At 38.3% G+C, this 16,319-nt stretch overlaps 1 protein-coding gene and 1 long non-coding RNA gene across 6 annotated transcripts in view; one reads left to right on the top strand and one right to left on the bottom strand.

The window, feature by feature from the left end:
• Positions 1–12,821, top strand: part of LOC105833789 (RNA-binding protein 38) — a 35,345-nt gene extending 22,524 nt beyond the window's left edge. For all 5 annotated transcript variants that reach the window (XM_012675776.3, XM_012675777.3, XM_012675779.3 and 2 more), the window contains exons 5-6: positions 8,254–8,654; positions 9,705–12,821. In XM_012675776.3, the coding sequence (XP_012531230.2) occupies positions 8,254–8,654; positions 9,705–9,865 (562 nt within the window). In that variant the 3' untranslated portion in view covers positions 9,866–12,821. The remainder of the gene's footprint in view (positions 1–8,253; positions 8,655–9,704) is intronic.
• On the bottom strand, positions 11,803–15,929 carry LOC118646468. Its single transcript, XR_004964042.1, has 2 exons — positions 14,741–15,929; positions 11,803–13,340 (listed from the first exon to the last, which is right to left on the bottom strand). It is a non-coding gene; the product is annotated as an uncharacterized LOC118646468 (long non-coding RNA).
• Between the last annotated feature and the right edge of the window lie 390 nt (positions 15,930–16,319).

The following is a 16,319-nucleotide window of genomic DNA, read 5'->3' as shown; positions in this document are numbered from 1 at the left end:
ACTTAATCGTGCGCGAGTGTGCGTATGGAAGGAGATGATAGTGAGATTACGCGTTGACCGATGTACCTTGTCCTATGTAAATGTTGCTCGAGACAGCGAAATAGGAATGCCGTTAATTCGAATGTCTACGAAGCGCATGTCCTTAAGCATCGCTTCCACTGTTCAGCTGTCCTCTCTGTTCAACCGTTTTCTTAATTACCTTAATTAGTGACCGAGGGCTAACAAAATTGACTTTATGTTTGCGCAGGATTCAAAATATCCTCTAAAAACATTGAAGGAAAGATTTCATCCGTGACAAAGATTCCTAGCTTTATCAGAAATTATATGTAAAATATATAAGATTTCACTTATTCAAATTTAAGGAGGATTTTTCATTGAAAAGTTCAGTTTTTGGATAACGTAGATTCCTTCGTTAACCTTACACTTTCTTACAAATGTAAAGAGAGAGAAGAGGAATATCGGTTACTGGATCATAGATCCTTCGTGTCGTGACGTATCATGCAAGGTGTCTCAGTGGTTTCCGCTTGGCTAACGGGCGTTTCCGCTTCATCGTCCGCTTGGCTCCATCGTTAACGATCGCCCCCGGGGTAGCCACGGGGTAGCCGTAGCGGCCCGCACGAATTAATGGGGTTGATTGAGCAACCCCTGCCGCTACTATTCACCCCCTCCCCCCTCGTACACCGCTACATCAGTAAGTTGCGTGGTAATGCACGTAGGGAAAAGTCGGGAGATCCTAATCGCGGCGCGCTGCCACTTTGCGTCGGAAATCGAGGGTGGTCACTTAGATCCGTCACGAAGGGACGATACGGGGCCTCTTCGTGACTGCGGGACGATTTTGTGTCCCTCACCACGCCGGCCTTTCTGCTTAGCGTTTTACAAAGAAACCCGGGAATTCCAGGACGTGACACGATTTTATTGTATGTCGCGGAAAAAAACAATATTCGGGAGAAATTATCGCGTATCCTTCCTACATGCGTAACGTTCCGTGATTGAAAATTTGATATTACAGTTTGATTATACACAAACGGCGAATAATTTGCTGTTCACTACTCAGTTAAAAGTAATTATTTCTGTTTCGAAGTTACTCCGATGGACAATTTTCTAGAGCTTATTGGCTTTACTCAACACTCTTTTGTAAATTTGTGACAGTAACTTTTTGACGGTAGTTCTTTCTGGAACTATTATTTTTATCGATCCCGCCATTTTTTCTAAATTACTGCGAGACGACAAGCATGCGCCTCCATTCTCGCGGGAGTCGCCATAATGCGGCATATGTACGGTTTTTTGTCTGTTCGTATGTTACATCGATCGTATAAAAAGGTCGTACATCGCATCGCGATTCTTCATTGTGTAAATTATGCGTCTGTAAAAACCGACCGCCCTGTTTCCACACGAAGGTTTCAAGGACGAAAAGTACGAACCAAAGGATGATGTTTCACGGATATTATTTCACCTCCGTTAAATGAGCAATTTTTTTTTCTAAAAAAAATTCTTGTTTCCTAAATTTCTTAACAAAATGGAAGTTTTTATTATACCTAACTTTGGTAAAGTTTTGCCTCAATTATGAATATAAATGTTTCAACATTAGAGTTGAAGCTTTTCTCTGGAAGATTTAATTTACGTTAAGTATTAAAACATTTCTTTTTATTAAGAATATTCGTCAGACTTTATTTGACAAAAGTGTTTAGCTCTTAATATTAAATAATTAACAAATAATTATTAAAGTTTATATTGAGAAAAAATCAATATTTTTTGTAATTTGATTTCTAACGTTTGCGACTATACGCGTCATACATAAACCGATGATGTGAATGCAATTAGCGTGCTTGCTACCCGCCTCCGTTGTTTTTCTTATCGCTGATGTGATGAAATCGATCGGCGCGCTTCTCGCGATCAATTAGCGGTCTATCTTTTATTACTAGACCTATATACACGAATATGGATTCCACTGAAATTCGTCGGAACAATTGTTGATTCGCTATAAAATCTGATTAAATGCGCAGATACATTTAGGAGAAATGTTGTAATCTACACGGCTATTCAAACAGAAATAAATCCTGGCATAAATGTCACGATATTTTAATAACGATTAATTCGAAATTTAACTTTTGTCATAGCACATGGTAAACACTTGTATAAATCATATTAAGAATATATGATGAAAGATATATTTTCGAATATCCTCGATAAAACTTACATATCTTATTACACTTTACACGTTTTTATTAATTATATCGATTCCCGCGAGAATGTATGACGTGAGAGGATATTTTCTCGTCCATGTGGATGACACGTTAGTAATTCCTAAACGTTCCCTCGATACTTATTGTTATGTAGTTGTACATCCTAATCTTGTACATTATGCAAATTATATCAAACATGAAAAATCGTTATTCGTTGTAACAATAAAAGTAAAACAACAGTAAAGTAAAAGCAATAAGCCCACGATCGTCCGTTTGACTTTTTTACTTTTTTTTTTTATGTCTTTGGCGATAATTTTTCGGTAATTCTGTGTTCGGTGAGATTTCCTCGTGCTCGTCGAGTTCAGTACGAGGAAAGTAACGAAGGGGGCAATTGAGATTGGAAATTGCCACCTGGACGGGGATAAACGAGCCGGTCTGGAAACACGTGGAGAACGAGGAGGAGAGCAGAATGAGACACACGTAGAATGGAAAAAGAGGGGTTGAGGACACGCGAGCCATCCATAATGCACGTACCTCGGCCGAGATGCGACCGACAGATAAATTCGATGGAAAATGTAAAAAGTAAAAAGGCGATGGAAAAGCGAGACTGTACGAAGGAGGGAACGTTGTTCGCGCGCCGTGTCGTTCTTTGTGTCGCGGCTTTGTTTTCAGACCACGCGAAATATCGAATGTTGATGCAACTTGATAATTGTGGAGCAATAACAAAACAAAAATGTTCCTTTCTCTCATAGAAAGTTAATACATGACTTTATATTTTTCTCAAACGTTTGAAGATATTCCTAAATGTAATAATGATCTGCTAAAATGATGATAAAATTTCGTTTTTTAATCTTGAAAAAATATAGTTATATATTTTAGGTATTTTCATTTTTCTTTAAGCAAGTTTTGCTAGAATATCTTTTTCTCTGTCTTTGTTCGTGAATGCTTCTGAATTAGCTGGAATAAATATGAGTCGACGAAAAGAGAAAGAAAGAAAAGACAAAGAGATATTGTTACAACGCTCATTCATCAATTGATCTTTATTATTATATCTGCGTGTATGCGTGTATGAGACATTGAAAAGTCGAGCAGGTGACCGACAGTTCTCGATGTCAATAAAATTGGCAGTGCTACTCCTATTAATTTCCATGCGTTTGTTTGTACAGATAGATCGATTACCGAACGTGTCGAGTTTCATGTATCGTGGCACGCTTTTGTTATTTTTATTTTTCTCTTTTCCTACGAATCTTTCTCGGTTAAATAATGGCATATCGATGATATCGCGGATAATTTGCTCAGTATTTTAGACTGAGCCAATATTTAAAAATCGGAATCAATATAAAATAAAAAGTGTACAACGTCAGCACAGAAAAGAAGGATATTGTTATTTTGACAATACCTTAAGTTCCAAAATGAAAATCTTGAAATAAGATTATAAGCTTGCGTTAAATAAAAAAAATTATTTGAATCAAGATTTATTTTAAATTTTTATATAGTTTAATCAAGAAAATTATATTCTTGTTATTTAAGAATAATTTTCTCGAATGGAAATGAAAAAATGTTGGATAGAAAATACTGTATGTTCAAATCGAAGATTATAATTTTTTTAGAATAAAATTATCAAAATAATAATGTTATATTTTTAAAATAATTATAGTATTGAAGGCTATAATATTGTTGAAATTCAAGATTTTCAAATTCTAAGAAGATATATGCTTCTTTTCTGTGAGTGCATAAATTTTCTATGCTCCTCGATCTGCTGCACGCGTCAAGGCCACCGATCTTATCATTCTTTTGTATACGCATAGTTGCTCGACTTTCTCTTAAATCATATACGAATAAATATTTTATTACAAGAAAATTATAATTAATTATAGCAAACATAAAGAGGGGGAGAGGAAGAGGGAGATCAGTCTCTTAAAGTGTGAAGACGATTTGTAAATTTCCCAAGGATGTTCACCTAGAACAATCATCTTTGTTACGTGCTTGAATCCCGCGGATGACGCAGTTTATCTTGCAGATCGACGAAATTAAAAATTGCATTTTTGCTCGCTCATCAAGTGGTGCAGATAAAAACGCTCGTCCGCAATGCGACATTACAGCGCAACGACATGTCCCTCCTCTTTTTTTTTTGCCTCTATTATTAATTTCGCCTTTCTCGCGTCATGTAATGCTCATCGACCGCGTAGTCATCCATCCTGAATGACAGCTCCAATTCAAGGTCGCCGATTCTACGGCCATTGTTCGATTCTTTCCCTCCCCCGTTGCAGCACGCGACTTGACATGCCTATACGAATTAAGCTACGTACGACACGCGTGTCGAAGCATTCTCGATTGTTTGCGATTGTGTGATAATGATCATCGGGCACCAATCCGACGTAACGGAGGAGCTCTGGCCATGTTCGGAGCCACAGGACGACATATTGATTTTCTTAGTAGACTGGACACTGGCTATTATCGATCCGCTAAAAAGTTCAGGGCTGTCTCCGGGAAAGAGGCCGGGCTCCTCCTTCGGTGTATCGAAACTCTACGGAATTGCTCTTTACCGTTTAAACAGTTATCGAATAGCTGTTAGCCCTCAATTCATAATTGATTATGCACGATATGCGTTTATAAGTACGGCTTATTGAAATCGCGTGTCGAAACTGGGTTTATTCCAATACCAATGGCAATCAGGTTGTATGAGATAAAATTATAATCCCAAGTTTGATTTCGCAAAATAGGATCGAATTCGAAACTTTCATCAACCTGTCGTCTATCCACCGTTTATGGGATGACAACGCTCTTATTATTTTTAGATAAACCCGTTAGATAATCTTTACTTTTTAAATAATGCTCTTTGGTTTTTGTTTCATAAATTTACGTTTACTTTTTTGCCAACATTTGCTTAGTTAATTTGTCAAAATGATTAAATTGAACATTAAAAACTACGTTTTTCATTAGCATATCTAAAAGACTTGAAATATATTGATATCAGGTATATAATAAATTGATTTTAAAAAGCACTATGATACGCACGAATGTGGACAATAAATTTATCTATTCTATATATTTTATGTATTCGCAGAGTATACATCGATCGATAAGAAACAATTGCGAATCGGTGAACAAATTTCGGGTGATCGAAGAACGCTCGCCAACAGTCGGGATCTTCCGCGCGTTGTTATTTGAGGAGAATAAAGAAAAGCAAAGAGAATAAAAGATAAAGTGTAAGGGAGACAGAGGCACTGCCGTGAGATGTACTTTTTTTTTTCTTCCTTTCGTACGAGGATACGTTTCGAGACGTTTAGCGATTCGATTTTTCTAAAGTTTGGATATACTTTGGAGTAATCAAAATTAAGTGACGTCTTATATCTTTCTAAATTGTGCCTTGCCGCAGATTTAGAGGATGCAACCTGTGACAGCGTAATGTAATTTCGACGACTCGGCACGTTTTATAAGAATCGAACATAACTGATCCAAATATTACATAATGCGTAACAAATGCGATGCACACATGCATGAATGCATGCAGTCAAAACAAATGCTTGTACTCGTCGTTGCAATGACGTGCGAAACGTAACGAGCAAAGTTAGCGGATAGTAATAGTGCATAAATGTAACGTAAAAAAAGTTATTCAGTTTGACATTACTCATTTTTCTATTTAAATAAAATTTGAACCTTTGTAAAAAATGTTTAACGTACTAGTATATTTCAATATAAATTCAATATAATATAAAATAGTGTTTTTATTATACTGCCATTAAATATTACAAATATTAAAAAATTAATTGCAATTTTATGTTTTCCACATTCTATATTTTAAACGATAATGAATAAAAATATCGAGTCTCCCCTAAATCTGCACAGAAAGTATAAAGTATTCATACAAATATTTGTCTATATTATATTTTTTAGTTACTCTGTAGCATATCCAAAGATTGTAAAAATCGGAGAGTAGCGAACTCGAGACGTTTCCCTAGATCTGTGAACTTAGGTACTAACGTTGGTGTTAGATAATCGTGTGCCGTGTGCCGAGAAGTATTTATATTTCGTGCAGTCACCTACATACACGTTTGTCGTTGGTTTGCTGTTGTTTTGCCAACACGTGAAAGATTTTTTCTTGGATTGTTACGTTTTTCGCCTTATTATTGATACCACAGTGAGAGCAACGTTACCGTTTTCACGTCGACTTGCTTCCTTCCGCTTTCCCGTCTTTCTTTCCTTTTCCAATGAAATTTTCCGTCGAACGTAAGCACGCACGCACATACTTACATATCTACTGTGCATCCTGATGTTAGTCGATTTTTTTTAACGAAATAATTTTCCCCTTTTGAAAGTGAAATACAGATGTATGTTTTCTGTATTAAAACTGTCGAATACTTTGGATTACATACATAAATTCTCCAAATAAGCGATAAATGAAATTTTTTTAATGTTTTGACGAGTAAAATAGAAATAAATATTCTAAAAACGATACAAATGCAATTTTTTCTAATGGCTGCTTTTCTATGTAAAATTGTAACTGGTACATCATCAGAATGCATTGGACATGCACATATGAACACACATGTACAGTATATTAGAAGACGCGAGTTTCTCTCAGTTATCGATGAATTCGTCAATAAATACGAAGTTGATTTTTTTCTTAATAACAATGAAATGAATTAGATGGATTAGAAAAATCTCTGTATTATCAAAACTTAATAAAATTAATGAATTTTAATAAATTATATTTTGAAAGAAATAAAATATAATTTCTTCAACTAATTTCAAGTAAAATTACTTCAACAGAATTTTAATTATTAAAACATTTAATTTAAATACAAATTAAGAAATTGTTGATTTTTTAATAAGCTTGCACTGAAAAAAAAATCGATTTGATTTGGCAGGAATTTATAGCTGAGAGAAAGCGTGCTACTTTGCATATTTGTACACAAAACACTTAATCGCAGTTGCAAGATCGCATATCTGAAAGCAGATAGGAAAAAATAAAAGAAGAAGATAATTTGGTCTCAAATAAGAATACAATAAAAAAATCAATCTTTCGAAGATATGCAACTTTGGAATCTGAGATAAAACACTTGTTTTTTTACACTTAATATTTTTGCTCACACATATTACATCCGCGTCGATCGATCGACATCGAATTCGGTACAGAAGCGCATTTTGATCCGATCGTTCGTATGTTACGTACGCGCGAAGATCGGTTGAAGAGAACTCGGTCCCTCGCTCGCTCTGCCGTTTGGTGTTGCGTGCTTTTTGGTGTTGGTAGAGAGCTGCTCGAGAGCGAAAGACCGTCGAGCCGAGAATCTTCTTGTAACGCGAAACGCGGTAAAGAAAGTTTGTGTTTTTCACCGCGCGCGTGCTCCTCGCGCTGACGAATCCGACGAACTGTGCATACAACACGCGGATACTCGTCTTTGCCATATCGATTCTTGGGACATTCAATGCGACCGTCGTCTTTATCTAGAGTTATTAAAACAACCTGGAGGCAAACGAGTTTTCAAATATTTATCCCGATCGACGGATTCGTAATAGACATCTCGAAACATATATTGAAATACGCGTTACACAAAATTTGTCTACACACTTTAATCATGACACGAATAATAACATTTGCTATACGTTATCTTTCCTTCCTAACTCCCGTGGTAACTCCCATAAAACGAGAGAAGTATTCAATTGAAGTGAACGAAAGATATCGGATTTGTTCGTTGCATCTTTTTCGTAAGTTCGAAGCATCGAACTTTGTCCGATGGCTTTCGATCGCTTTAAGATAGGTGTACTTGTTTGTAAATTATTGTTTCACGGACTAGACGGCGTTTTCTTCAAATCTTTCACCAGTATCATGTTATATCTACAACCAATAATTTTTAGACTTGACAAAAATTATCAACATTCAAATTTACAGAATCTGGTTTTGCTTCTTTTAGTTCTTTCTTTCCTACAAAAAAAAATAATAAAAATCTCGCCGTTAGTGCGCGTTGCAATTAATTCGCAAACATCCGCCGCCTTGGACCTTCGAGTGTCGCTGCGTCCGATTGATCGCATCATCGCCCACAGCTAACAGTCATTTTCGATTTTGCAGGGTACCGCCGGGCTACGTGTACCAGTCGCCCTACCTAGCGGCCGCGGCGCCAGGTGGCCTGGTGCCGCTCCCGACGACGCAGTTGAGCCACGCAGCCGCCGTCGCCGCGGCATCGCAGTTCTACGAGTACCAGAACGCGGCGGCGGCCGCCGCGAGCTACCCGGGCACCTCGTACAACTTCGCCGAGGCGTACCCGTACACCACCGCGGCCGCGGCTGGTACGTGTTTGAATAGTGTCCAGAGCAAGGGTAGCAACTACCCGATACACCACCACCACCACCACCAACACCACCAGCAGCAGCAACAGCAGCAAAACGGATCCGGTGCGACGTTGGCGCATCAGCAACGGTTGGAGAAAGCTCTCCTACCGCAATTTCTGCCGTCCGTGCTGCGTGATTACGGTAGAAGATCTTGAAGATAGGGAGGGGGAAGATAGGGAGGGTTGCGCCGCACTTTCCTCGGGGGCTGTGCCGCCGTAGTGCTTGTACTCTCGCAAGCGGGATTCTCACAGGATCTGGTTTTCGTTTTCGATAGGGTGGCTCGCAGGGGGGATAAAGGGGGGCAGAGGGAGGGATAAAATGCAAAGGGAATTGAATTGGGGAAACGCGTAACCTGATGTGTGTGTGCGCAGCCCTTGCTACGCCATCAAATTATGCATGGTTAGGGGAATAAATAATTCCGATCCGTCGTCGCGAAGCGGATGCAATGAAGTATCGCTTATTCTATACACATGTGCCTTGCGTTTTCCAAAAGCCTTGAGCACTTCCGGACGGATCCTCCGTGGGAATTCTGCACGTCTCTTTTATGTTACACGTTTCGCTTTCTTTCGAGTTCGATAATGGAATGTTTTCTTTTTTACCATATATTCCTCATATCAGTATCAGCAATTTCACAGAAACATTCTCAGAAATTCTCAAGCTACCTAATAGAATCTCACTTTTCTTGTAATTTTACCCTTTTTTTTTTTAAATCATGTGCAATATATTTCTTGCGTTGACATCATGGTTGTATGTCCGCTTACGAAATCCCTACTCGATGCTCAGAAACAACAGGTGAACAGAATAAGTAAGATGTAATCTTGCATGTGCTTCACTGAACTATAAAATTGTCGCATAATATACTGTCAGTCTGTCTGCGCTGTCTGTGGTGATGGTGGCGGTGTTCTCGCGGTGAGTGATGATGGTGGTCAGTAAGAGAAAGCACTATCCGCTTTATGTATCACAAGCGAATAGCACCGTAAGGAAAAAGCTGAGGCGCACAACGAGATTTACAACGCGCACAAAATCGCTTGCGTATGCTTTTTCTGCGATCTGTTATCAAGTTACGATATCTTACATTACATTTGATTGTCTCTCAAAGTAAAAATTTTGTGATAAAAGTTCCATTCAAGAATTATGAGATTATATTTGTCGAGTATATAATGTTCATGAGGAATAATTTTCTCTTTGCAGCTAATGCAGCTGCGGCGGGTTATGTGGCGCCGTACACGTATGCGACTTTGCCAGGTGCCGCAGGACTGCCAGCAGCGGCAGCGGCGGCGGCAACGGCAGCTGGAGCGGCTTTCCCGGGCTTACCGTATCAGACAACACCTCAGGAGGCCAGATTGCAATAAAAGTTTAAAACATTAGACCGTCACGAGACAATTGCAGCTAGGCTGTGTCTTTTACGAGACGGAAACGAGGCGAGAAAGAGAGAGAGAGAGAGAGAGAGAGAGAGAGAGAGAGAGAGAGAGAGAGAGAGAGAGAGAGAGAGAGAGAGAGAGAGAGAGAGAGCTGCACATAATATTCGATCCTCGATTGTTGTCTTCGGGGATTAGCTCATCATCTTCCTCATTATTAGTTATTCTCCGAGATTTCTATATGTTCCTGATCACTTCTCGCAAATGTATGTCGGAGTATCAGCCGCGAGAAACCGCAAGAGGCGAAGAGGATAAGGAGCTTTGGCGAAGCAACCCGTCAAAGAATCAACGACATCGCCCGTTATTCTTCTGGCTAAGTCTACGATCTGTACTCTTCCCTTTTCGCCTCCCCGATCTAATCTTCCTCTCCCTTCTCCCCGATACAGAGCCGACCCTGGCGTGCTCGATCAACATATCGAAGCGGAATTTTAGAAAAGACGCAACAACTTTTAGAATTACGATTATAATTTATAACGAGCTGGCGGATCGCTCGTTTTAATCCTCGATCTGGGAGCGATTCGAAACTTCGAGAGCCGAAAAAGAGGCTTCATGTAATCTAATTCATATTCAAACGCTATGTACGCGAACAGTCTATTATTGGCTATTGAACGTAACGCTATTTCAATATTTAATTTGTATTTCAAAATATTACATTTCAAAATATTATAGAGCGATGCATGTAGCTGCACTTTGCGACTTTTAAAACATGTTATAATTTTACATTGAAATTCATCGAATAATATTATGTACTCTTATGTATTTTCATCAATGGTTCCTAAATCAAACGCAATGACTTCTGTAAGCAATCTTAATGCGTTGTTTGAGAAATCTCTCTTCAAAGAATACTTTGACACACGATATGTGTTTTTGACAGAGTTAATTAAATGCGCTAAAAATATCGATGAAGATTAATGTGAGAATTCCGTAATGATTTTAGAATCAGTTACGTGATTTCAGAGATGCACGTTTTTGAAGGGGATATGTTTAAATTTTAGTTAAATTTTAAGTAGATTCTAAAAAACTTAATGATAAAACGAAATGTCTAGCGCTATAAGAATTGTTAAGTTGTATTTTCATGCGTTTTCCAACGAAGAAAGAGATTGCGTATGTCTGTAATCATCTTTTAGGATAACGCCTAGGGAAAGCGAGAGACGGAATTTATAGCTCCTTGATGAATAAGAATTTTCCCATTGATATACATGCATATTGATATTGTGCACACATACGTATGTACTTAACTTTTAAAATTTATGTACATATGTGCGTGTGTGTAATAAAAATTATAATTTTATAGAAAAAAGATTTATTATAATTATTATAGGTATGTTATATTGTAATAATTATAACAAATCTTTTTCCTCGAGGACCGATTATAGATACCGTCTATATATTTATTACCGTTACTACGTATTTAATATCGTTTATACATAGAATATGTTGTAATAACGCGGCGTAATCTTCCAAAGTCTACCGATATATTAATTCGTGCGCACTGCTTGTTTCGGCTCTCTGTTGCTTATAAGAACTTATTTTAGTTATATATATATATATATATATATATATATATATATATATATATATTTATATACATATATACATATATACCGATATTTATTACAAGCTATAAAATATTACGCGTATTACTAGTTGAGATGTTAACTGATTTTACCGAGATGGAATCATAATGTGACTTATATGTAAAAAGGAAGGGAAAGTAGAAAAGTGGTTGAAACGTATATGATTATCGAGAATGTCTAATTCAGTGGTGGCCTTAAAATCGCACATTAACGAGCAACAAAGTGTCTTACTTTCGAGGCCTTGTTGTGTTAATTAATCAATTATATGTACTAAATGAAGATAACATCGACCAATTTTATAGCGACGCAAACTCGCAACGGATCAAGGAGTAAATCAATTTTATTGATACAAATTTTATTGATACGAGCCTAACACTTCTTAACGCTATTAAAGAAAAAAATTAATTTTTGCAATGATTAGTAATTTTTGTTGAGAACACCGATTTAAACGTGAGCGTTTACGTTTTAAATATTCATATCTGACAGCAGTCAGCAATAATTTTTTACTTGATCTGAATCAATTTTTCGTAAAATTCAGAAGGAAATGTACATTCGTCTACTCTTAGTGATTCAGTGCCTTAATTAGCACAGTCGAGTAGTCGTAATGATTAGAAACTAGTCAGCGATTCGTTAGTGCAACGCTCGACGCGCTAACTCGTGTACAAGAGTGACGCTCAACGAAAGGGTGAGGAGAGCTCACGGAATATCAAAAACGTAATCAACTAGGATCGGGTTATGAGGAACGTTACTGTCTAGTCCCAAACCCTTTCAAACCTTATAAACGAGGTTAACTCGGTTTGTTAGATTTGTAAGTAGAAGTTAATGGACTCGGAAAAAACCAAAAGCGAAACTTTTTGTAAAAAGTTAGAAGGAGGAAACACGTTAGGAGGAGATTTAATGTTAAGTATTATTAATAACATAATAGAAAAATAAATTATATTATTTCATTATTATTGATATTACGTTTTATTATTATTATTATTATTATATTATTATTATTACTGTCATTATTAATTATATGACATTGTTCATGTACTTAATGAACGAACGGAATATATACGTGAAGAATTTGTTAAAAACACGCAAAGATTTCCGGAAGAAGATGGTAATAGAAAATCTGCATCGAAGATACAAGGGAATCTTTTCTTTTTACGCGGATATGATCATTTTTTGAATATCCCATACTCCCATTGTATATATAGACTTAATTATATAAATAGGTTGTAATATATTGCCTGTTATCTTCAATAATATTAATATGCGCTCTATTAATAAATCCACGAAAATCGAAAACAAATATATTGTCATTAAGAGAAAAATTCTATATGTTTTTATCAATTATACATGTCCCTTAATGTGTGTGTGTGTGTGTGTGTGTATCAATTTGATACATAGCAGTAGACTAGAATACAAGAATTATAAGAAATTTAACATTTTCATACAAGTTTAATAGTGACCATTCAACAATGATCATAAGATATCTTTCATTTTACCCATTTTTTTCAAGTATTTCCATTCTACAATAATTACCGTATATTCGTGTTACTTGTATAAAACAGGACTTTCAAGTCACTCTACATTTGCTTTGTTCGATAAAAAAATCTTTGTTTATCATTGTTTATCTTTGCTCATTTGCATCATAATTTTGATGGCTAAAAATAAGTCTTATAGATTCGCAAAATCTGTACCTTGCAATACTTTTCATAAACAAGCAAGATGAAAAATCGTCCTTGCTGATGTATAAGATATTCAATTACTCACTTTTGCCGTTGCCTGATGCTATTCCGGACTTCAATGCTTCCCCTCTCTCGCTTCGCCGTTGCTTCCGATTCCTGCATAGCATACAAATATACGTTACTTGATAGAAAAGTTTGATTATTAATTATAATTACATTTATAATGTTTTGATTTTATTCTAATATTTAGCACAGTCCAATTTATGTTATTTGAAATAAAATAACATGAAAAAGAAAAAACCATCAAAGATAATATTTTGTTGTAGCGTAATAAGAAAATTTTTATTTGGTTTATTAATTCAAAAAACTAATAAAGTCATACTAGAAATACTTAAAGGTTTTTTTCAATGTATCACAAGGTTGAAAAATAAACCAAAATTATTTTGTAATTATTTATTAAAATATTCATCAATAATGATATATTAATTTCTTTAAAAAGGCTTGATCATTAATTATATTTATAATCCACTGATTTTATTGTAATCGGAAAAATAGCTCGATAACCCAGATTTATTATGAAAAAAAAAAATGTACTGAAAAACAATATTTTTTAATTTTAATAAACTATATGTTTACGTATAACAATGAACACATTTTTTAAAATAAGAGATTGTATTTATTTGTTTGAAGAATGTTTTAATTCATTCATTTACTGACTATAAAAACTATTGTAATACAATACTTTTATTGAAGTATGCACTTTATTTTCTTTTATAAATTAGCAATTATTCAATAATAATTTAATTTTAAAATAATAAATTAAAAAATAATTTTTCTATTAAGTAAATCCTTATTTGTAAAAAGTATTTACTATAATATAATCAATTTACTTAAGGCCTTAGAATTATTATTTATTGAAAATTATAGAAATCGTATCACAGTTATCTTAAATTAGATATTTAAATTAATTTAATATTGTATATATCGTTTTGAAAAAAAGATTCTATCCTAGCAAGGAATTCGAATCCTGGACTTCGGATCATATATATTATAATGCACGTCGAACACGTTACATTTTATTTCCTCGCAAATACGTGTAAGGATCAGGACACTCGTACAGCACAGACCTCCAAGGGATATCAACTAAAGACGATCAATTGAAGAACGTGCTCTAAACATGTAACCAGGACGTCTCTGAAATAAAGCATGCTACAGTTAGGCCTGGTCTACAATAGCTGGAGTAAGCATGGAGTAAGAATTCAGTAAGAGTAAGGTAATTTCCTTCTGCGCTCTGATTAACCGAGCGTTAAGAAAAGCAGGAATAGGAGTAAGACGAAATGAAAATTAATTTATTTCGCTTACGCCCTTACGCCAGCATTCTCACACTGGATTAACCTTCTTACGCCTAGCCTTACCTCTTCCTCCATGCTCACTCCAGCTATTGTAGATCAAGAGTCCTTACTGAATGAGCATGCATGTGTACCGAGCGCCAACGGAATTCGAATCCAAGCTCCGGCGAAACTACGACTCTAACCCTCGACTACCGAGATGCTCACCGGCGGTTATTCCTCGCGTCGCCTGATGCCACCCTGGCTCCCCTCTTGCTCCTCCTCCGCCTCTCGCTCCGCTGCACCGTTGCTCCCGACTCCTGGCAGGAGTGCACAGCCACACAGCACACGCGCACGCACACGCAACTTCGCGAATGCAGGGTTAGCCTGCGTTATCGCTCGACGACGCGCTGGTGTAACGATACTCCACACGGCACGACTCCCGCGTCGATCGTGCACGACCGCTAATCGCGGTCGATGGGGGCCAACTCGTTAAACCTCGCGGGAATATCGCGCGGCGAGCTCGCTCTCGATCGCGCGCGAACCGACTATTAGTAATGCAACGGAAAAATTCGAAATGACGGTGGCGGAGATTCGTAGTTAACGCGCGGCCAACTTCGCGCTACACCTGTTGCTCTCCCGCCTGGGCTCTCGTCCCCTCCGAATTTCGCGACCACTGCAAGCCGAAAACGCGAACTTAGTTCAAGACCAGAGATCTTCCGGGAGGCGGATCGAAGCGTACGCTGGAATGTCGCGAACATTCGCGACGTACAGTGTCCAGTGGTCAGAGGGGGGGGGGGGGCGCCGCCGTCTCGTCGCCGTCTCGTCGCCGCTCGCGACACACAGATATTCGGGGTTTCAATCCATGGAATCTCGCGTCGTACGCGTCTGACGCGATCACCGATTCGCACCGGCGCGACCGACGAGCGTCGGAGCCGCGGGATCGACGGTACTCACAAAACGGTAGGCGTCCTGACGAGGGCTCTCCTCCCGGAGACGAAGCCGATCCGCCCGCGCTCGCGCTCGCGTTTCGCCAACGGCGACTTGAGGGAAGTGACGTCACCTTCGCGTCAGCTTCACCCTCGTACCGCGCGAGTCAGTTGCGACTTTAACGGTTAATTACGCACCGTGAATTAGGACCGCTCGGTACTCGGCGTTGCGCGCACCGTGAATTCTTCGAGGACGCGGATTCACCGGCGGGGTCGACGACGCGCGGATACGGCTTCCTGGGGAGCGGGATCAGTAGACGATACTCACGTATTACGCGCTCGCGGATGGCGCGCAAGAGTCGCGTTCGAACGGAATTCCCAGAAAGTTCGAGCACGATCGAGGAAAGTGGATTGATACCTCGCTTGTGATACTTTGGTTTCAATTAATGCGCGTCCGGCGCGCGTCCTGCCGCGTTCGCGTCCCGAAGGATAACGTCTGCGGCGCGCGGAGTGCGCGCGCTACGCCCGCTCGCCCCGCCCGCCCCCTCACCGCGGTCCAGCCCGAGCTCGCCGCGCGACTGACGACTGGAGGTCGTTGCGGACGTCGCGTTTGTACACGGGAACGGCGTACGCGGGAAAAAAGTGCGTCGAGCGCCGTGAAAAACGGACGACGGGAAAAAAATTAAACGCATCACCAAAAGAAGATTGCAAATAAAATGTTTCTGTCTTTTCTCATCTCTCTCCCTCTTTCTTTTTTCACGACAACTGAATTATTGAAAGCTAAGATAAGGACGTCTCGAATAAATTTTAACTTTGCATGTACGGTGACTTTTTAGGACGGAGATGTACAGGAGATTAGATACTTTGGTGTTCGCGAA

This window comes from Monomorium pharaonis, chromosome 7 (assembly GCF_013373865.1).
Source record: "Monomorium pharaonis isolate MP-MQ-018 chromosome 7, ASM1337386v2, whole genome shotgun sequence".
Classification (NCBI taxonomy): domain Eukaryota; kingdom Metazoa; phylum Arthropoda; class Insecta; order Hymenoptera; family Formicidae; genus Monomorium; species Monomorium pharaonis.
This window is presented reverse-complemented; position numbering and strand designations above follow the sequence as displayed.